Genomic DNA, 21048 nt, shown 5'->3' on the forward strand with positions numbered 1-21048 from the left:
CTTGACTCAGTTTCCCGATTTGTAGCGAGGTGGGAGGAGCCTCCTTGAGACCTCCTTGGGCTCGGATATTTCCTGAATTCGTGCGGACACCTGGATGCCTGAGGAGGGCGGTGGGTCGGGAGGGCGGGAGAGAGGTCCCCTGCCCACAGGGAAGAGCAGAGAAGCCCGTTCTGTACCTCCATCCCGGCCAGGACAGAATCCCTCAGTGCAGAGAGTTGAGTGGGGGTCCCTGTTCAAACCTGGGGTCGGGGAGAGGAGGATGGGACAGAGTCAGCACACAGGGAGGGGTTCACATGACCTGGGCAGCACCCCAGGGAAAGGAGGCCTGCTGCTGTCTGGCCAGGGGTGTCTGGGGCTCCCTAGGGTTGCTGGCCATTGCCCAGACCCCTTCACTAGAGGGTCTTGTCCCTGTAGGCCTGGGGCCCTTCCTGTGGGCCTAGATCAGAAAGGCCTGGATTGGGGACGCTGGGCAGGGGCCCTGTCAGCCACCCCAGGGGGCTAAGCCTAAAGCCAGCTGTGGGGTGCTCAAGCTCCCTCACTTCCTGGATTTTCAGGGCCATATAAGGGTGTGATGGGTGGGACAGCTGGGGTGTTTATCTCTGGCCTCCCAGAGGGAAAGGGAGCTACCTTTCCTTTGTCTAAAAACGTTAAAACCTCCCTCTGGTGCCACAGGAAGGGTGGCCACGTTTAAACCCCTTCTTCTCAAGTGCCCACCAGATGGGGAGCTCTTTGAAGGCAGAGAAACCCTGTTCTTTAGTCTTCAGGTCCCCGGTGCTGGCACATGGCCTGGCACCCTGGGCGCATCCAGGAGGGTTTGTGGTGCTGAGTTCATTCATCCGTGTTGTCTCCAGCTCCCCAGAGACCCTGGCAGGTCCTTGGCAAAGGTAGAGCTCTGGGGGACACCTGCCTGATGAGGTGAGCGGGCTCTGTGCACTGCTCCCCTCCGCCGGCCCAGAGCGTGAAGTCACTGGCTTTGTGAGGGGGTGTGGGCATTTTGTCTGCTCGGGTCACTTCTGCTGGTGAGGGCTTCATTTAGCAAAGCTTTATTGAGTTGGCTAGGCTCCAGGGAAGGCGTCGTGACTCAGACACAGCCCTTAGGGCTCAGCGAGCCTACAGTCCCGCTGGGGAGTGAGCCAGGCACCCCCAGGCAGCGGCCGGCAAAACCAGGAGAGCAATCAGAGAAGCTTCCTGGAGCAGGCGATATCAAATTGGGCCTGGAAGCATGAGGAGGGTTTACATGTGTGCACATCAAGATGCCGGGAGGACATTCCAAGCAGAAGGGAGAAAAAGTCACTGAGCACCCACTGTATGCAGGGCTGTTCTCACGATTACCTGGCTAGTTCCCCCCACAGTCTGTATCACACTTGAGGGAACTGAGGCTCAGAGAGGCCCAAGGTTACTGAGCATGTAAGTAGCAGATGGAGGATTTGAACCCAGGTCTTCCTGTCTCCAAAGCACAGGGCTTCCCCTGGATCAGGAAGAGTTTGAAGCCCTGGGCTTTCAGGTTTGGAAAGGAGAAGGGTCATCTGGGTCAACCCCCATCCAATGTCCAAATCCCATCGGAGGCCCCCAACAGTCTCCCAGTCCTGCTCACTACCTTTGCGTGAGCAGAGGTATCTGATACAGGCTGATTGAACTTTTAAAAAATAGATAGGTTTTTTTCTGATCATAGAAGTAATACCTGCCGATTATTGGAAAACATGAATCACGTGTGATGGTTGCACAACAATATATGTGTACTGAATACCGCTGAACTGTACATGGTTAAGATGGTTAAGATGGTAAATTTTATGTTGTGTGTATTTCACCAAAAAAAAATTGGAAAAAGAAGCACATGTGATCCCACCACTTAGGGAGGGCTGCTATCTCCTACCAGTCTTTTTCAAAAACACGTGATGCTCTGAGACATTTTAACACGTGGGGGCACGTAGTGGACACACGTGGCCACCTGCCTGCCTCCCTCGAGTTCCCTCTGCTCGCTCGCTTACTGCAGGGTCTGGCAGGCAGCGTCTGGCTGGCGTTAAGCTTCACCTTCGAGCTAATGGAGCCTGAGCATTCAGCACCAGCTTGCCCTGGTTTGCCAGAACTTTCCTGGCTTCAGCACTGAAAGTCCCATGTCCTGGGAGCCCCCCTGTCCCAGAGAGACAAGACGGCTGGTCACTCTATCCAGGACTCCTGTGCTCAACAGACCCCTTCTGCTGCCCTGTAGGGCTCTAACAACGTGAGCACGTGGGCTTGCGATTTTGTAAAATCTGTAAGAGAAAGATCTTTTTCTGTTATTTGTTTATTTGAAAGTGAGTCCCCAAACATGTAAGCTTCAGGGAGTCACCAAACCTGGACCTACCCTGGAACCTGAGCCCCCGGGCCTGCAGGACCCCTTATCTCTTGACTGAGGCTTTCTCAGCTCCTCTCTGCCCCTGTGTGCCCTACACCACCTCCCCCCACCCCCCACACACACACCTGGGAGGGGGTGGTTACTCGCTTCCGGAATTGAGGAATGGACCCTGAGGGTTAAGGTGGGGAGGGAGCTGGTGAGCCCTCTGGCAGATCCCAACTTGGACCCTTCTTGCCCTGGGCGAGGAGGTGATGGCTAAGCTGGGACAGTGTCCAGGGTGAGCTCAGAGCTGCCTCCTCTGACCTGCGTCGGTGGGGAGGTGGGCTGTGCTGGCCGGGGGCCAGGAGATCTGGCACCAGCTCTGGCCACCCCCCTTGCCTCTGTCTCCCCATCGGAAAGCAGAGGCTGGGCTGGGTCAGAGGTGCCCGATCCCGCCCCGATCCTGCAGCCTGTCAGTGACCCCTTTCTTTACCTGGAGCCAGGTGGGGGGAAGTGGAGTTTCAGCAGGGAGCTAGCTGATTTCATATAAAGGACCACCTTCTATTTGGAATTTACATCCTTTTAGAGCTTTGAAATGATCTATGGGAAAAGAATATTGGCTCTGGTAGATGAGAGGTTTTCTTTTAAAATTAATGCTCTTTTTTGGCAAAAATTAAACAATAAAATGTTTGAAATTTTGCCATTTTCAGGGTTGATCTCTTAAGGGCTTTGGCTGTAACAGGATGTTGTAAGGAGGGTGGGTATCATCCCTCGCATGACAGAAGGGGCAGGCTGGAGGTGACTTCTCTACTGACTAGAGACAGAGCTACTGGGCCCTGGACTGTCAGAGCCGCAGTTTCAATCCAGTCCACTGGGTCCACATTCAGTGTACTCCCCATGGCTTCCCTGTCTGAGTCGCAGTGGCACCAAGGAGTGGCTTGAGGGAGCAGTTGTACACCCTCATTTTTATCAGACTCCTTCAATCACTCCAAGCAAACACGGAGTATAAGAGCTGAGCTTGCGGGTCTTCCCTGGCTGTCCAATGCTTAAGACTCCACACTTCCACTGCAGGGAGCGTGGATTCAATCCCTGGTCAGGGAATTCCAGATGCTGCGAGGCTCAGCCAAAAAAAAAAAAAAAAAAAAGCTGAGTTTGCTTTGCAAACGCAGCAGCTTCAAAATGAGACCCCTTGTCTCCGTTCCCAACCAGATTGCCACAGTCTAGCTGTCCCACATAGAAATTCTAGAGCCTGCAGGGGCTGGGGTGAAATGGGTCCAGGGTGGAGACAGAGCCTCTGGCCAGCTCTGGCATTCATTCCACAAATACCAAGTCCCTGCTCGGTGCCAGCCTGTGTGTCCCACCGGAGATGCTCTCAGTCCGGTGAGAACAGAATTGAGTCGACAGACACCATCCAGAAGGCTTGGGTTGCAACAAGAAGGAAATCCAGTGGGGAGTAGGTACCTCTGCCAGGGGGCGTGGAGGGCTTCCAGGGGGAGGTGACTCCTGTGTCGGTCCTAATAAAGAAGGTGTGGGGGGAGGTGCATTCCAGGTGGGAGGAACAACATGTATAAATAAATACCTGGGGGCACAAGGTCTGAGTGGGTTTTAGAAACGTTGCTGAGCTCCTGGGGACCCCGGGTGTGTGAGAGCAAGTCAAAGAGGTGTGGGGGGCAGGCAGGGTGGGCAACCCAGGGTCGGCCTTGGATGCCAGTTTCACAAGCTGGGCTGCATCGGAGGGCCACGGACAGCCTCAGAGAGGGGTTTTAAGCAGAGAAGAGGTGTGTTTTGGAAGCTCCCTGCGGCGCCCTGTGGAGGTATGGCTTGGGGAGGGCTCTGGGGGCAGGAGGCCCAGCAGGAAATGTGTGGTGTGGTCTAGCCTGTCCTCTCCCAGCACCGGGCAAGGCCCTGTCGCTTACTCGGGGAGCTGGGTCCACGCAGTCATGTCCTGTGCTCCCTTGGCGTGTATCGCTGACAGTCTCAGAATCTTCTTGACCTCCTCGCCTGCCTGTGACTGACCTTTGGCTGGTCCATCTCTCTCAGGCCTGGGAGAGAGTCAGGACAAGGAGATCATCAGGAGACGTGGATGATAGGTTTCGGCATGCGTCTTGGGCATTTCTTCATGTCCTGGGGTAGTGTGGGAGCTTGAGGAGTCTTGGGTTTGGCATCGAGACCAGGGCCACCAGAGAGGGACCTTGGAAAATCCTCACCTGTAACATAGGATTGGAGCGCCTGGGTTCAGGGCGGGCTCGGTTTGTGAAAATGGATGTATAAAGGGCCTGCCATCCAATTCATTCCTCTAGGCACATGACATCCCTATCCGATGGGTTTCATTACCCCCACCTTAGGTGAGATGCTGAGGCCCAGAGAGGTTAACTGGAGCCACTGGGATTGCAGCCCATGCCTGACTTCCGGGACGTGGCCCTTGCTTCCCGCTTTGGGGAGTCCCCAGCCACATGGGGAGTCCCACACGGGGCCGCTTGTGCAGAGCTGTTAGGCAGGCTTGAGCCTGGGGAGAAAGAACAAAGCCTTGGGGAGGGAGGGCGGAGAGGAGGAAGAACCGGGAGGAGGAGGGAGGAAAGGGAGAGGGCAGATGGCAGAGCTGGCGTGGAGCCACATTTGGCACCTACACCGGAAGAACCAGCTGCCCGTGGGAGGAGAGGCAGGGCAGAGCGTCAGGAAGTGCCTGGGGCCCGAGGCCTGGGTCCGCCCGTGCTCTGCGCCCACTCCGCCCCGACAGGTGGTGTGACGTGAGCAAGATGCCCGTGCTCTCTGGGCCCCAGTTTCCCCGTATATCAGATGGGAAGAGAGGATAGTCAGCCTGGGCTGGTGGTTGCCAGCCTTTCTGCCCTCAACAAATGCTACTCTTGCTCCCAGTGGATTGTAGGTTGGGAACTTCGGGACTGGTCAGTGTTGAAAGAAGTGATGTCAGGGACCAGCCTCCCGCACCCCTGATGCTTTGTGGGGGCCTGCAGGGGGGGCCTGGGCCCCCAGATCCATACTGCAGGAGCAGAACAGTGTCAGCGGGAGCCGGCAGGGTGGCCCGTGCCCCTGTGTTTCTGGGGAAGCCCTCCCTTCCTGGAGGGAGTTGTGCTTACCCCACCTCTGCCTGGGAAGATGGTGTGGGGGGAGGGGGAACCGCGGGGAAGGGGTGGCTGGGAGAGTCCCAGGCTGTCAGGTCCAGACTGTTCAGAAAGCCATCCCCTGGGACCCCCAACCATCCCAGCTCCTCAAATGACTCAGAGTCCAGGGGTCAAGAGGACATGGTCTTCCCCAAATCTTGGGCCCCCCTCTGAACATCCCAGATACCTTTTGTAAGTTGCACTGTAATCTGGCCTCCCCGCCCCAGACCCGGCTTCCCCAGCCGGGCCTGGAGATGGGACAGTGTCCTCCCGGCTCCTGAGGCTGCTTCCAGACCATTCTCCCCCAGCTTTGAATGTCATCGCAGCACTGGACCAGCCACTCCCCTCATTGCAGGCCAGCCCCAGGTCACTTGCCCTGTCCCTCAGCACCGCCCCGCCTTCCGTCCTGCTGACCGTAGTTCCTGCTTCCGTGATCCTTCTCACAGCCTGGCCTCTCATTTCCTTGGCCTCCAGCCTCCCACAGTCTTGTCCTCCCGCCTCAGCCACTCTCACTGGGCGTACCCTGGGCCCGGCCCTTGTTCCTGGCCGGAACTCAGGCGTCCGCCTCTCCCCAGCCCTCCTGTCGTTCCAGCGCTCTGCCTCGCGTGTGGTCCTTGGCCTGGGACCCTCCCTCTGTGCACCGGCCCTCACCCCCTCCTCCCGTCCCCCTCGCCAGCTTGGGGTCCCTGGTGGTCTCACCCACCTGCTCCCGGCTCTCCCCACTGCGTCGCTGCGCTCACCTGGCAAAGCCCTGCTTGCATCCGCCCTTGGCCTCCTCACCCCCACCCCTCCGCCAGGCTCTCTCCTGTCCTGGTGGCCAGGCCAGCCTTGCAGGGTCCACCAGCTGCACCCTCTCACCCGCTGGAGGTCTCAGATTCCCTCCCTCCCTCCGTCCTTGCCTCCATCCTCCACTCGCGTTCTTTCCCATCAGCTTACAAATGTGAGATCTTCCCACCCCCTTGCCCATGCCTCTGGTCCTGCAGAAGATTTGTCCGTGGTCACCGTCTCTGGTGTTTCTCCCCCAGTTTCCTCTCACTTGCGCCCTGCTCAGGCTCTCGCCCTCACCTCTCCATCTCGTCAAGATCATCCGTGACCTTCACGTCGCCAGATCCTGTGGCCAGTTGTTATTAATGGCTCTCACGGCCGCATCTGGCGCAGCGAGGGGTTCCTACGTCCTTGCGTTGGTTCTGTTGTCCGACAGCGGTCGGACTGCCGCCTTCTCTTTAATGTGCCTGATCTTCGCGAGACTCACAGTCTAGCGGCAGGAAATGTGGCTGAGAAACCACTTAAAATACGGAGGGGAGCATAAGCCCTAGAGTGAGGGAACGCTCACTCAGGCTCACTCGGGCTCAGGACAGGTGGGAAGGATGGGGCCAGCCAGGCGGAGAGGGGGGGGACATTCCAAGCAGAAGGGGCAGCACGGGTGAAGGCCAAGGCCAAGGCCGAGAGGCGCGGCAGGGCGGTGGTGAGAGGCTGCTGCCCCCCCGCACGCCCCATGTAAGGCTGTAAGCTCTCGGGGGCAGGGACCGTGTCTGTCAGGTCCCTGTCGTATCCCCAGTGCGAGACGGCACCTGGCATCTTGTCATGGCTCACACGTGGGGGAAGGAGGCTGGGGATTGCAGTGCTCTGTCCTCCTCCGTCCACCCACCGTCCCCATTCAAGTCTCCAGTCTTCAGGGCTGGGTCTCAGTTTCCCCGATTCTAAGGAGGCTCCCTGCTCTCCTGGTGTCTGTGCAGCCACAGGAGGGAGAAGACAGGGGAGCCTTCAGATCACCGGCTCGAGAGAGTCTCTGCCCAGCAAGCCCACTCCCCACCCCCACTGCGGAGAGCACACGGAGAGAGCTTGCAGGAAGATTACGGCCTAATCCGCAGCAAGTCTCTGCTTCCAAGGCTGCAGAGGTGGTGGCCGGGCAGGGCCTGGGAGGCGAGAAGGGAGCCTGCCTGCCCCGCCCCTGCCCTGCAGCTCTGCACGAGGCTCTTGAGGAAGCCGAGTGCGCCCCCCCCCCCCCCCCCCCCCGCAGTGCCCGTCACGTGCCCCTGCGTTGGCTTTGGCCCTTTCCCTCACATGACCCGGGGTGGGGAGGCAGGGGCCGTTCCCGTGAAGGGGGGCCCTTGCAGCCTGACTCACCCCTCAAACGCTCGGCTGCCCGTTTCTTTGTCCACTCTTTCCGTGGGGCGCTGGAGCCACGTTGAGGACGTCATGGGGATGCCGGCAGGAAGGCGGGCTCAGCTTGTGCTGAGGGAGAGGATGCGGCAGCCCTTTGTTACGGAGTGAGCTCCCTGGGGTCCGAGGTGTGCAAGCCAAGGATGCTGAGGAGAGAATAGTCTTTCTCCCAGCTCATGCTGCCTATGCCTCTGCCCATCTATCAGGCTTGCTGTTCACGCACCTTGAAGCCTTTCCTGACCCTCCCTCTGGGTCTGGAGTGGAGACATACACCCAACAGCTGAACCAAAAAATAAGAAAAAAATATGTAATGAGGTTATCAAGAAAGTAAATAGGGGTATTGGAGAATATTGGGAGTCAGGTCTGGAGAGCTTCTCTGAGGAGGTGGCTTGCACTGAGATTTGGATGTTGAGAAGGAACCTGCAGGAGCCAGCCTGGAAGATCTGGGGAACTCTAGGCATCCCAGGTAGAGGGAACAGCCAGTGCCAAGGCCCTGAGGCAGGAATGAGCTTAGAAGGGAGCGAGAGGAGAGTGGCAGGAGAGGAGGCTGAGAGGAAGGCAGGGACCCTGGGCGTTGGGGTGGGGAGGGGCATTTCACCGTGCGGGTGTTGTGTGAGTCGGATGCAGCAGCGGGTGACGTGATCTGACTTAGGTTTAGAGAGATCTTCTCAGCCCCAGGGAAGTGGATGGTGCGGGGGCGCAGGAGTGCCACACAGAGGCTGGGGAGCTGCTGTCATCGCTTGGCAAGAGGTGGTGGTGGCCTGGACGGGGGCGGGGGGCTGCATAGAGGAAATTGAGAGTTGTTTGGGGAAGGATGAAGAAATAGACCCAAGTGCCAGGTTGGATGGGGTTCAAGGACACGCCCACTCTGGGGTCTGAGAAGCCGAGTGGGGGCCAGTGTACAGATGGATGAGGGGCTGGAGGTCACTTGGGGCGGGGAGCGACCAGAGGTGAGACCGGCAGCCCTTCGTCTCTTCTTCTTCTTCTTCTTCTTGGCTGGACTTTTATCCTCAGCCCCAGGAAGGACTGGTGAGAGTTGGGGGAGTGGTGAGCGCCCCCTGGCGCCCGTCTGGAGATGGGTTGGAGGAGGCGGGAAGAGGAGACTGTCCCGAGTCAGGCAAGCAACACTGTGGCCTGGAAGTGGACAGTAGCCGATGCCGCGAAGTGGAGAGCCGGCGAGCAGGTCCGCTGGCTGCCTGCAGCGTGAGGCAGGGACCAGGGACTCCTCCCGGCCACCCGTCTGGGGAACAGATGTCCCTGTACAGGGTGAGGTAGATAGAAGGTGCCATCTGGAGCTGGCAGGACCGGAGGGTCGTGGACTCCTGACCTCATCTCTTGACAGCTTGTCTGGGGGAAGACTCAGCAGGTACCTAAGGATGTTTAAAGCCAGGCCTCTGGGAAGTTCCCTGAGAACAGCAGGGACCTCTGTCCCCACCTGCCCCTGACGCTGGCTGGGCCCAGCTGTCCCTGGAGCCCGAGTTAGCCTGATGCCCGGCCCTGGCCCAGGCACAGCCTGCCAGCTCTCTGGGCGGATGTGGAGAAAAGTGGGCCGGGCCCCTCCTGCACTGTGGGGAGGTGACAGGCTCGGCACGGCAGCTGTCTCTCCTGGGTCTCGTGCTGGTCCTAGAGTCTGGGATCTGGAAGTCATTTCTTCACGGGGAGGCAGCTGAAGGTCGAGGTTTGGCTCATGTTCTGGAATGGGGCTGAACCGGGGGAGGCCTGGGCAGGAGGCCCGGCACCATGCTTACCTGCTCCGGGTCATCCGGCCGTGGCTGGCCAGAGTCCAGGCCTCATGGAGCCTCAGCTGCCCTCTGCTGGAGTGGGCTAAGTAAGCCTGCTTTGTGGGGGTGGGCGTTTTGTTGTTGTTTTTGTTTGTTTGTTGAAGTGTAGTCGATTTTTACAATGTTAGTTTCTGGTGTACAGCAAAGTGATTCAGTTATACATATAGGTGTATATATATATATTTTTTTTCAGATTCTTTTCCATTATAGGTTATTACAAGATACTGAATATAGTTCCCTGTGCTCTAAAGTAGGACCTTGTTTATCTATTTTGTACATAATAGTATGTATCTCCTAATCTGTGGGGTGTTTTTAGGTTTTATTTTTTTTCCTTAGAGGTTTTGATGAGAATTAAATGAGATGATTTTTGTCAAGCCCTCCCGGTGGATGCAGGGCCCCTGCAGAGGCTGTGGGCTGGCTCAGGGTCGGGGCTGAGGGTGGGCCGGGGGCGGATAGACCGGCAGATGAATCCCAAGCAGGAGTATGTGCAGGGTTAGGGTGGGCGGGAGCGACTGGGAAGGAGGGTGTCCCAGGAGGCAGCTGCAAGTCACCACCTCCCAGCAGGGTTTTGAAGGGTGGGAAGGAGTTTGTTCCTATTTGAAAGATGAAGAAGATGGGGGAAGGGTGTTCTGGGAGGTAGGAACAGCTAGGGCGAAATTATCAAACAGCCTGTGGCTTAGCTAATGCTGGCCCTCTAGGATGGTTAAGTCATGGGGTGGGAGAGGGAGAGATGTGAGGCCAGGGCAGGGGCTGGCAGTTCTGGGATCTCTGTTTCCGTATGTCTCTGAATCCAGGAGCCTGAGATGCTGAGATTCCTTCGATTTGTTTTTCTGAGTTGGAGATAGCTCTGCTCTAAGTGCCATCTGGGATCTGTTTTCTTAAGACTCAGGACTGGATTATAAAGATGGTGAAAAAAACAGTCTTGCCCCGGTTTACCTTGGTGCTTTTTTTAAAAAAAAAACATTTTTCTCTAGTGCGAGGGAGGGAGGTGGTTTTTCCTGTGCCTGCCTGTGACCAGTGGCCCCCCTGAGTACCTCCCAAGGCCCCCACCCTCCATCCTCTACTGTTTCCTGGCTGCTGGTTCTGACTCCGCAGACCTGTCTCCATCCCCTGCAGCAGATCTACTCGTTGGGGTGAGCTTCTCCCTCCCATGCCTCTGCCACCGTGGCCAGCATACAATTTCATTGTGGTTTTGTTTGTTTGTTTGTTTTTTGCAGTACACGGGCCTCTCCCCGCTGTGGCCTCTCCCTTTGCGGAGCACAGGCTCCGGAAGCGCAGGCCCAGCGGCCATGGCTCACGGGCCCAGCCGCTCCGCGGCATGTGGGATCTTCCCGGACCGGGGCACGAACCCGCGTCCCCTGCATCGGCAGGCGGGCTCTCAACCACTGCGCCACCAGGGAAGCCCCTCATTGTGGTTTAATTTCCGGTTCTCTGGTGGCTGCTCTGCGTGCTCCTCGCCACCCCTGCCGATCCGGCCTTAGCAAGTCACCCCAGAGGCCGCCCGACACAGGGCACTGGCCTTGGATTTTTGTCAATACTCCGTCCACCCTCAAACAGCCGTAGGACCTGGGCAGTTCCCTGGACGTGGGTAAAATGAGAATAAGGACATGGACCTTGTGGAGTGAAGAGCATGGGTTTCAGTCACATGGTGGGTCTTGAGGGAGTCCCTGCTCCTCCTGCCTTGGGCGGTGGAACAGAAACCTCGGGCCTGGGCCTGCTTTGGGGAGGCTCCCTCCCCCTCGGGGTGGGGAGACTGCAGCTAAATGGAGGAGTTAACCTGGGGCCCAGAGGGTCCTGCAGGGGGTGTGGTGAGACTGCAAGGGCCTTGTCGTGTGTCCTTGGCAATGCTTCTTCCCCTCCCCTAGGCTCAGTTTCTCCATCTGTAGACTCTCAGCCTGGTCCAGGGGTGACTCCCTGCCCCGGCCCAGCCCTGCAAACTGCCGGGGACCTGGCGTGACACCTCTGTTCCCAGTTCTCATCCAGCCCAGCCCCTCCCGACCTGCTCTTGCTCTTCGCCTGCTCCCCGCAGCAGGCCAGTGTCTGCAGATTCTGGTGGCTTTACCTCCAAAGGACATTCAGCCCCCACTACTTCACCCCACCCTGCTGCCCTTGCCAGCCACACCCCTTGTCCCTCACCTGGCCGCTGATTAGCCCTTCTCCCTGCTTTCACCCTCGCCCCACAATCTTTTCTCCACCATGACCAGGGTGAGTCTTCTTAAACCTAAGATCAATCACTCACCTGCTCTTAACCCCGAAGTGACTCCTGAACTCAGCCTTCCCCTGCAGGCCCTGGGGGCCGGCCCCTGCCTACCTCGGTGACCTCCCCTTGCTCACGGTGCACCAGCCACACCCTGTGCACCTCCTCGAGGCACCAAGCTTATTCGCGCCCCAGGGCCTTTGCACTTATGGTTACTTCTCCCTGGAACATCTCTCCCCAATATCTGCATGGCTCTGCCTTTCTGCATATGGGCGTCTGCTCAAAGGTCACTACATCAGTGACCCCCATTCACCCAGTCTGTCTCCTCCTGCCCTGCTTGATGCTTCTTCGGGACACTTGTCCAGACTTTTGTACATGTTTCTCAGCTGTTTGTCTCCCTGATGAGAACAGGGACCTTGCCCCCTCAGCCTCTCACACAGGGCCTGGTACATACCAGGTGCTTAGAAATACCTTCAAATGAATGAACAACTGATAGAAAGCCCCAGTTCTCTGGCCTCCGAGATGCGGCCTCCCAGGCCCCGGATGCAGGGGGCCCTGTGGCTGCAGAGCCGTCAGCTCCCTGGGTAGTGCATGCCCAGCAGAGGGGCAGCTCACCCCACCGCCACCCAACATAATCAGAAAAGTTAGTTATAGCCCAGCACCTACCACGTGGTAGAAAGAATATTACGGAAAGAAAACAGTGGGAAGGGCCGGGGGTGTGAGGTGGGCAAGTAGGTGGCTGGTGGGAAGTGGAGGGAAGGGAGGCCCCGGGAGAGGCGGGCGGAGCGGGTACTTAGAGGACCTTGACCACCAGCCCTAGAAGCTTGGATTGTGTCCAGAAGGCCCAGGGCCGGGGATTGGGGGCAGGGGCACTTAGGTGACCTTCGTTCTGCAGGGCGGGGACCATGATCCAGAGACCCAGATCTCGTTGCTCCTGTGGCTTCTCACTGCATTTAACCCGATGTTCCTGTGGCCCACCAGGCCCTGCCCGCCCTGCCGCTTCCTGTCCCGTTGCCTCTCCGGCCCCAGCTGCCTGGTCCCTGCTCCGGCCGCGCTCCTTCCCTCACCTTCAGCCTTTGCCCCTTCTGTTCCTGTGCCTGAAACGCGCTTCCCCTGGTCTGTGCAGGGCTGGCTCCTTCTTGGCCCAGCTCAGAAACCACTGCTCAGGGCTCCCTGCCCACTGCCACCTCTTCCCAGCACTTGCCACTGTGGGTCATTGCCTCAATTATCTATTCCACTTGTTTAGCGTCAGTCTGGCATTTTTGGGATGCTTACTTTGCATCACATGCTCTTCCTTGCACGTAGGACCTCATTTATGCCTCACAAAATGTCAGTGGTTTAGGTGCTGTTGTTGGGAACTGAGATTCAGAGAGGTTAAGCCCAAGGTCGCCCTGCTAGACAAGGGGCCAGGCTTGGATTCAGCAAGCCCGGGTAATCTGACCCAGGCTCTCGCCCCCTCACTCCTGTCCCTCCAGACGGTCAGCTCCACGGATGCGGTCCCCCTTGACGCCCCCTCCCAGCACAGTGCAAGGCACTGAGAAGCTTGTGACCTGTGATGAATGCCTGACGAGGCCCAAGTCTGCAGGAGGGAGCCGTGGGCGGAGAGGAGGGCGGGGAGGTCGGGGCCTGAAGCACTGGCTGCAGGGAGCTGGCACGCCAGCTCTGCCAGTTCCGTGGCCCGCCAGGTCCCTCGGAGGCTGTTTTGATCTTGTTCCTTCCCCTCTTGGGGACACGTCCTCACCAGCACTTTCCTCCTGGCCTCTCTGAGGACTCCCTGCTCCTCTCCCCCAAGAGGGTCCGTCTTAATGGTTCCTCCTCTGCTGTCCCCAAAGCCCGGACTTCCGCCCACCTGCTGCCCCCACCCCTGCACTCAGCCTGCTTTAGGGAAGGGGTCCACCCTTGTTCCAGCCCCCAGGGAGCATGTCTTCTCTCCCAGGGCCTCTGGAGAAGGGAGTTAACCCTTAACTCAGTCCTGACTTCTGTGCTCTGTGTACTTGTATGTAATTCTCCCATCAGCCCTGGAGGGAAGGTTAATTTTTACAGAGGACCAATCTGAGGCTCAGAGAGGTTAAGTCGTTTGCCTGAGGCTACACAGCATGAGCAGCAGGCCTGGGATTTGCATCCAGCAGATCTGTGTGACTCCTCAGTGTCTGAAGTCTCTGTCTAATCAAGAGGCTTTTCCATTTTGCTGGATTGGTGACGTCTGATGACATTGGGACTGGGCCTCAGTTTCCCAACCTGGCAGTTTTCTGGTAGGAGCCTTGGACTTGTCTCGGTGCGCAGGCCCAAGGGGCTGTGTGAGTGGCGGTCCCTGGAGTTGTGCAGTGCACGGCCCAGGCAGCTGGCTGTCAGAGCCCGCCCTTGTCTCCCAGTGGCTTCTGCGTTGCTTGTCTGGGCTGTCAGTAGCCCAGGGGTCCCTTTGACAATTGCTTTGAAGTCTGGACTTCGTGCCTCTCCCCTCCCGTGCCCCTGAACGCCAGACTTGCCATTCCAGTTCCACGGCCTGTTCCCGTAACACTGATGCTTTCCCACTGATCCCCTGGGTCTCTGGAAATAAAGGGTCACGCCTGCTTCAGGGCCCACCTCCTGAGGCTGAGAGTCAGCTTGGTCAGGTGGAAGAGAGCGTAGGGCTGAGATTCAAGAGACCTGGGTTCAAGTTCAGCCTGCACCCTGACAACAGTGTCACCTTCTCTTTCGGAGCCTCAGTTTTCCTCCTCTGTCAGTTGGGGGCAGTACGAATTGCCCTTGCTGCTCCAAGCGGAGATTGTGAAGATACAGAGCCTGTGACCGGGCAGAGCTGTGTGCCAGGAGGCCTGCACTGGTCTGCAGGTCGAGGTGACATGTACATTCCCGAATCAGGATTGGCAAATGTGTGGCTCACAGGCCACCACTGCCCATTTCAGTGCCTGTAGCTGAACCAGGACGCAGCCCTCCCCCCCGCAATCCTTTCTTTTTTTTTTTTTTTTTTTTTGAATTGCAGAAAAATTCATATTACCCACAATAAGCCATTTTAAAGTATACAGTTCAGTGGCATTTAGTGGATTCACAATGTTGTGCAACTACCACCTGTCTAGTTTCGAAACTTTTTCATCACCCCATAAATACCCCCCACACCTATTAAGTAATCACCCCTCATTCTTCCCTCCCCCAGCCCCTGGTAACCTCTAGTCTGCTTTCTGTCTCTGTTTTGCCTATTCTGGGTATGATACATAAAAGGAATCATAGTACTGACCTTTCGTGTCTGGGCTTCTTTCACTTTTTTCTTCACCTGTTTTAAGGTTCATCCAGTTGCAGCATATATCAGAACTCTGCCCCTTTTTATGGCTGAGTAATATTCCACTGTATGGAAGTGCCATAGCTTACTTCTCCATCCATTGATGGACATTTGGGTCAGAATCCTTGTTAAGGGCTTCCCTGGTGGCGCAGTGGTTGAGAGTCCGCCTGCTGATGCAGGGGACACGGGTTCGTGCCCCGGTTCGGGAAGATCCCACATGCCGCGGAGCGGCTGGGCCCGTGAGCCATGGCCACTGAGCCTGTGCTCCGCGACGGGAGAGGCCACAACAGTGAGAGGCCCACGTACCATAAAAAAAAAAAAAAAAAAAAAAAAAAAAAAAAGAATCCTTGTTAACACACAGTGTCATGAACCAGTGGTCTCCAAACCTTAGTTCATGCTGTCCTTCAGGAAAAATGTTTGAATCAGTGCTCCCATTAAATGTAAATTTGAAACCCACGCACCTATGGTCAGTTAATCTATGACACAGGAGGCAAGAATATACAGTGGAGAAAAGACAGTCTTTTCAATAAGTGGTGCTGGTAAAACTGGACAGCTACATGTAAAAGAATAAAATCAGAGTGTTCTCTAACACCATATACAAAAATAAACTCCAAATGGATTAAAGACCTAAATGTAAGACTGGAAACCATAAAACTCCTAGAGGAAAACATAGGCAGAACACTCTCTGACATAAATCATAGCAGTATTTTTTTGGATTTATTTCCTAAAGCAAAGGAAATAAAGGCAAAAATAAACCAATGGGACCTAATTAAACTTAAAACCTTTTGCACAGCAAAGGAAACATGAACAAAACAAAAACACAACCCTACTGAATGGGAGAAAATATTTGCAAATGATACGGCTGATAAGAGGTTAATATCCAACATATATAAACAGCTCATACAACTCAACATCAAAAAAACAACCTGGGGCTTCCCTGGTGGCGCAGTGGTTGAGAATCCGCCTGCCGATGCAGGAGACACGGGTTCGTGCCCTGGTCCGGGAAGATCCCACATGCCGCGGAGCAACTAAGCCCGTGAGCCATGGCCGCTAGGCCTGCGCGTCCGGAGCCTGTGCTCCGCAACGGGAGAGGCCACAACAGTGAGAGGCCCGCATACCGCAAAAAAAAAAAAAAAAAAAAAAAAAAAAAAAAAAAAAAACTGATTAAAAAATGGACAGAAGACCTGAATAGACATTTTTCCAGAGAGGAAATGCAGATGGCACATAAAAAATGCTCACCATCGCTAATCGTCAGGGAAATGCAAATCAAAACAAAAATGAGATATCATATCACACCTGTCAGAATGGTTATCATCAAAAAGAACATAGGGACTTCCCTGGTGGTCCAGTGGGTAAGACTTCACACTCCCAATGCAGGGGGCCCGGGTTTTATCCCTGGTCGGGGAACTAGATCCTGTATGCATGCTGCAACTAAGAGTCCAAATGCTGCAACTAAAGATCCCGCATGCTGCAATGAAGACCCGGTGCAGCCCAAATAAATAAACAAATAATAAATAAATATTTTTTAAAAAGAACACAAATAAATGTTGACGAGGATGTGGAGGAAAGGGAACCCTCATACACTGTTGGGGGGAATGTAAATTGGTGCAGCCACTGTGGAAAACAGTATGGAGGTTTCTCAAAAAACTAAAAATAGAACTACCATATGACCCAGCAATTCCACTCCTAGACATATATCTGAAAAAAACAAAAACACCAACTTGAAAAGATACATGCCCCCCAATGTTCGTGCATTATTTACAGTTGCCAAGAAATGGAAGCAACCTAAATGTCCATCAACAGATGAATGGATAAAGAAGATATGGTAAATATTTTATATATATACAATGGAATACCACTCAGCCATAAAAAAGAATGAAATTTTGCCATTGCAGCAACATGGGTGGACTTGGAGAGTATTACACTAAGTGAAATAAGTCAGACAGAGAGAGACAAGTACTGTATATCACTTATATGTGGAATCTAAAAACCACAACAAACTAGTGAATATAACAGAAAAGAAGCAGACTCACAGATATAGAGAACAAACTAGTGGTTACTAGTAGGGAGGGGCAATACAGCAGTAGGGGATTAAGAGGTACAAACTATTACGTATAAAATAAGCTACAAGGATTTATTGTACAACAAGGGATTATAACCAATATTTTATAATAACTATAAATGGAATATAACCTTTAAAAATTGTGAATCACTATATTGTATACTTGTAACTTATATAATATTGTACATCAAGTATACTTCAATTAAAAATGTGGATTTGTTTTATATATATTACTGCTACACTAATATATCCAGTACATTATAAAACCCATATAAAGTGTAGACGTCTTAAAAAGATACAATTTAAAAAATGATGCTTCTTGTATTTTTTCTCACACCTGCGCTGGAGTCCCTTCCCATCCTACGTGTTAGCTAAGGACGAAAAATGTGTCTGGGTCATATTGAAATTCTAGTTCCTTATTGTAGAAAAATTGGAAAGCAAAGTGAAGTGGAAAATGGACAATAAACCCTCTGCAGCCTGCACCTCAAGTTCACTGTAGGCTACGTCTGAGGTTCTGTTTTCCTGTTTGTGTGTTTGTCAGTTGGGTCTGGGCCTCGTCATAATCATAGTTTCCAGGGAGGCGAGAGTTGGGAGGAAAAAGCATGAACTTCAGAGTCAGGTCGCTGGGTTTGAAGCCAGCTCTGCCACGTACCAGCAGTGTGACTCTGGGCACGTTAACCAATACCCATACTTTCCCTGCCTCATCTGCAAAACGCCGATGATGCTGATTGTATTCGTTAGCTGCTGCTACGTAACAAGACACCCCAAAATGTAGTGGCTTAAAGCAACAAACATTTGTTATCTCACAGTTTCTGTGGCCAGGAATCTGCTTAGCGAGGTGCCACTGCCTCTCACATCATGGTGTCAGCCAGGGCTGCGGTCTCATCTGAAGGCTGAGGGAGGAGCCATTGTCAAGCTCACTTACATGGTGCTGGCAGGACTTGTTCCCTGTGGGCCACGGGGCTCAGTTCCATGCTGGCTGTTGACTGGAGGCCTCTCTCCGTTCCATGCTGCGTGTGTTTCTCCATACCGCAGCTCAAAACCTGGCAGCTGCTTCCATCAGAGCAAGCGAGAGGGGTCAAGAGGGGGTGAGCACGATGGAGGCCAGGTCTTTGTAACCTCCTCACGCAAGTGACATCCCGTCACTTTTTGACGTATTCTGTTTGTTTAGAAGCAAATCGCTAGGCTCAGCCCACAGCCTAGGGGAAGGAGATTGCACAAACGCGTGAATACCCGGAGGTGGGGTCTTAGGGGCCCACCTCTGCTGGCTGCCAGCCCAGCTGAAATAGACCTGTCTTGGAAGTTGTTGGGGGCACTTAAGGAGGTAACACATGTTACGCTTGGGGTCCTGCAAGTAACTGACCTGTTGCTCTGTAATTGACAGGGTTGTGACTGTTGCAGTTTTTTCATTTATCATTCTTTCCACTTGTCAGGGCCTGGGCAACAGGGAAGGGTGGACCAAGGACAGGGCCTGAGACCCCAGAACAGCCCGTGGCTCTGCAGAGCAGAGGGGAGCACAGAATGGTGCTGGGCATGTGCCCAGATCCGGAGGAATCAGCGGGGGGCTTGCTGGCGTGGCAGTTCACCACCCAGAGGGCTGAGACCTCTTTTTCTGGGAGGCCAGGTTCAGTCCTAGAGGAACTGTGGTATCAGGGCCCAGGAAGACCTCTCAGCACCTGGCTGGAAGGGGAGTGGGGTCACGTCTGTGGTCGGAGGGTCCTCAGTGCCTGCAGCTGAAGAAGGAGCTTGACCCCGCCTGTGCTGTGTGACCCCAAGCAAGTTCCCCTCCCTCTCTGGGCCTGCCCTCTGAAATGCCTGCTTAACACCAGCCCTGTGGCTGTTTGGGGTGAAGAGGGCTCACAGAGAGGCAGGCTGCAGGCCGAGGGGGTTGGCAGCCCTCCCCTCCCCTGGGGCTGGTACTGGGAGGGGTCTCACGCCTGCCCTTGCCCCTCCCCCGCCACCGCAGGTGTTCTCCATCGTGGTGTTCGGCTCCATCGTGAATGAGGGCTACCTCAACAGCTCCTCGGAGAGCGAGGAGTTTTGCATCTACAACCACAACCCCAATGCCTGCGGCTACGGCGTGACCGTGGGCGTGCTTGCCTTCCTCACCTGCCTGCTCTACCTGGCCCTGGACGTGTACTTCCCGCAGATCAGCAGTGTCAAGGACCGTAAGAAGGCCGTCCTATCTGACATCGGTGTCTCGGGTGAGCCCCCCTCCCAGCGGGCGCCCCCCAACCCCAGCACAGCAGAGTCCGCAGGGGGCTGTCCGGGCTCATCCTCACACACACCTGGGAGGCGGCTCCACCCTTCTCCCTATTTTCCAGATGGGAAAACTGAGGTGCGGGCGGGTGAAGGGACAGACTTCGGGTCACAGGGCTGGCAGCAGGGAAGGGTGGGGCCAGGGATGGGCCTGAGACCCCAGAACAGCCCACAGCGCATGCGGGGAGGGGAGCACAGCGACCAGAGGAGTCACCTCTTCTTTCAGGGGCCTCTCCTGGCCCCTCCCTGGTGGAGCCCCCTGAGAAGTAAGCAAGGCGATGGCTGAAGGCCCTAGCGCACAGTAGGTACCCCGGCAGGGTCAGGACCTGGAGCTGGGGAGCTGCCGTGACCTGCCACCCTTGCCCTTCAGAAATGGCCTTTGGCAGAAGTACCCTGGCCTCTGTCCCCATGAGTTCTGAGAGGCTGATTGGAGGGTGCTTGGGTTTGGTGCCAGTGGTCTAGGGTTGTGGTCTCAGGTGTCTGGCTGGGACCTCCCCCCACTTCCTGGCCCCAGGACTCTCAGGATGTGCCTGGCTTGCAGGCAGTGAGGCCCAGGGTCCCTTAGACTTGAAGGAACTAGAATGACATGAGTGGTGCTCAAACTGTGTTCCGTGGAGCCCCAGGGTTCCCCAGCAGTGCCTCTGGGAGGGGCTGGGCTCTAGGCACCACCCCCGGCACACACGCTTTTTATCCTGAGCAGCTCTGGACTTCTATGGCTAGACTGTGGGCATCCAGAGATCTTGTTGCCACAAGGCTCGCACCACTAAACTCCGCAGACCTCGGCTCTCAAAGGGCTGGGCCCCTCACTAACCTCGGGGCTTTGTGAGGCTGCAGACACATTAGTGGTTGAGACTCAGACCTGCTGGCCCCAGCGTCCTCTCATCCTCCCCTGCCCAGTTCTCTGGGAGGCTGCAGTCAGGCGCGGGGTTGGGTGGACGCTCCTCCCAGAGAGCTGCAGGCCTCAGGGTGGACCACGTGTCAGTCAGGGATTCAGCCAGGAAACCTGTGTTGGCTGAGGTTAGAGAAACGCCGGCCGAGGCTGACTGACTTTTCTCTGTCTCTCCCTCCCTCTCACTGCCCGGTCCTCCCTGGATCTGCTCGCGGCCTGGCTGGCTCCTTTCTGTGGTCTCTCTCCCGCTCTGCATCGGACCGGCCTCTCTGTTTTCGCCTGCACCTTCCCCGTGCTCTCCCGACTCTGACCCCCACCTCCTCTCCCTTTGGGGGTGGGGGAGCGTGGGAGACGTGCTCTTGAACCTCCTCTGTTCCTCGGTTTCCAATTTCCTCCCTATTCACCCCCTCTCCCCATGCGGGCGTTCCGCCTGGCCCCGTGCGCACCCCAGCCTTCTGGGCCTTCCTCTGGTTCGTGGGCTTCTGCTACCTGGCCAATCAGTGGCAGGTCTCCAAGCCCGAGGACAACCTGATGAACCAAGGGACAGACGCGGCCCGGGCTGCCATCGCCTTCTCCTTCTTCTCCATCTTCACGTGGGTGAGTACACCGCCCACCCAGCCCACACTCGCCGGCCCCAGCCAGGTTCCTGGGCTGGTGGCCTCTGAGCATAGCCATGGACTCTGTTCTGCTTCCCTCCTCAATGTTCATGGCGGGGCTGCTCCCTGAGGAAGGAGACTGTCCAGCAAAGACGGTCAGGTGGTGGTAGCAGACCCTGGCTTCGGTGCAGGGCACCATTCCTGTGGTAATGGACTCGCCTCCCAACCACTCCAACAGTTGGGTGGTAGGTATTTACTGTCCCCTTTCACAGATGACAAAGCTGAGGCCTAGATGGGAAGACAAGGCCTTGAGGTTCAAGGCTGGGAAGGAGCCCAAGCTGAGAGTCAGGAGACCTGGGTCAAATCGTGGGGCTGCCTCAAATTTTCTGGGCCT

At 55.7% G+C, this 21048-nt stretch overlaps 1 protein-coding gene across 3 annotated transcripts in view; it reads left to right on the forward strand.

Moving 5' to 3' along the window:
• Positions 1 to 21048, forward strand: part of SYNGR1 (synaptogyrin 1) — a 29424-nt gene that overhangs the window by 803 nt on the left and 7573 nt on the right. For all 3 annotated transcript variants that reach the window (XM_059082436.2, XM_059082437.2, XM_067010235.1), the window contains exons 2-3: positions 18877 to 19114; positions 20510 to 20655. In XM_059082436.2, the coding sequence (XP_058938419.1) occupies positions 18877 to 19114; positions 20510 to 20655 (384 nt within the window). The remainder of the gene's footprint in view (positions 1 to 18876; positions 19115 to 20509; positions 20656 to 21048) is intronic.

The sequence above is a fragment of the Kogia breviceps genome, chromosome 12 (genome assembly GCF_026419965.1).
Source record: "Kogia breviceps isolate mKogBre1 chromosome 12, mKogBre1 haplotype 1, whole genome shotgun sequence".
NCBI classification, from domain to species: Eukaryota; Metazoa; Chordata; class Mammalia; order Artiodactyla; family Physeteridae; genus Kogia; species Kogia breviceps.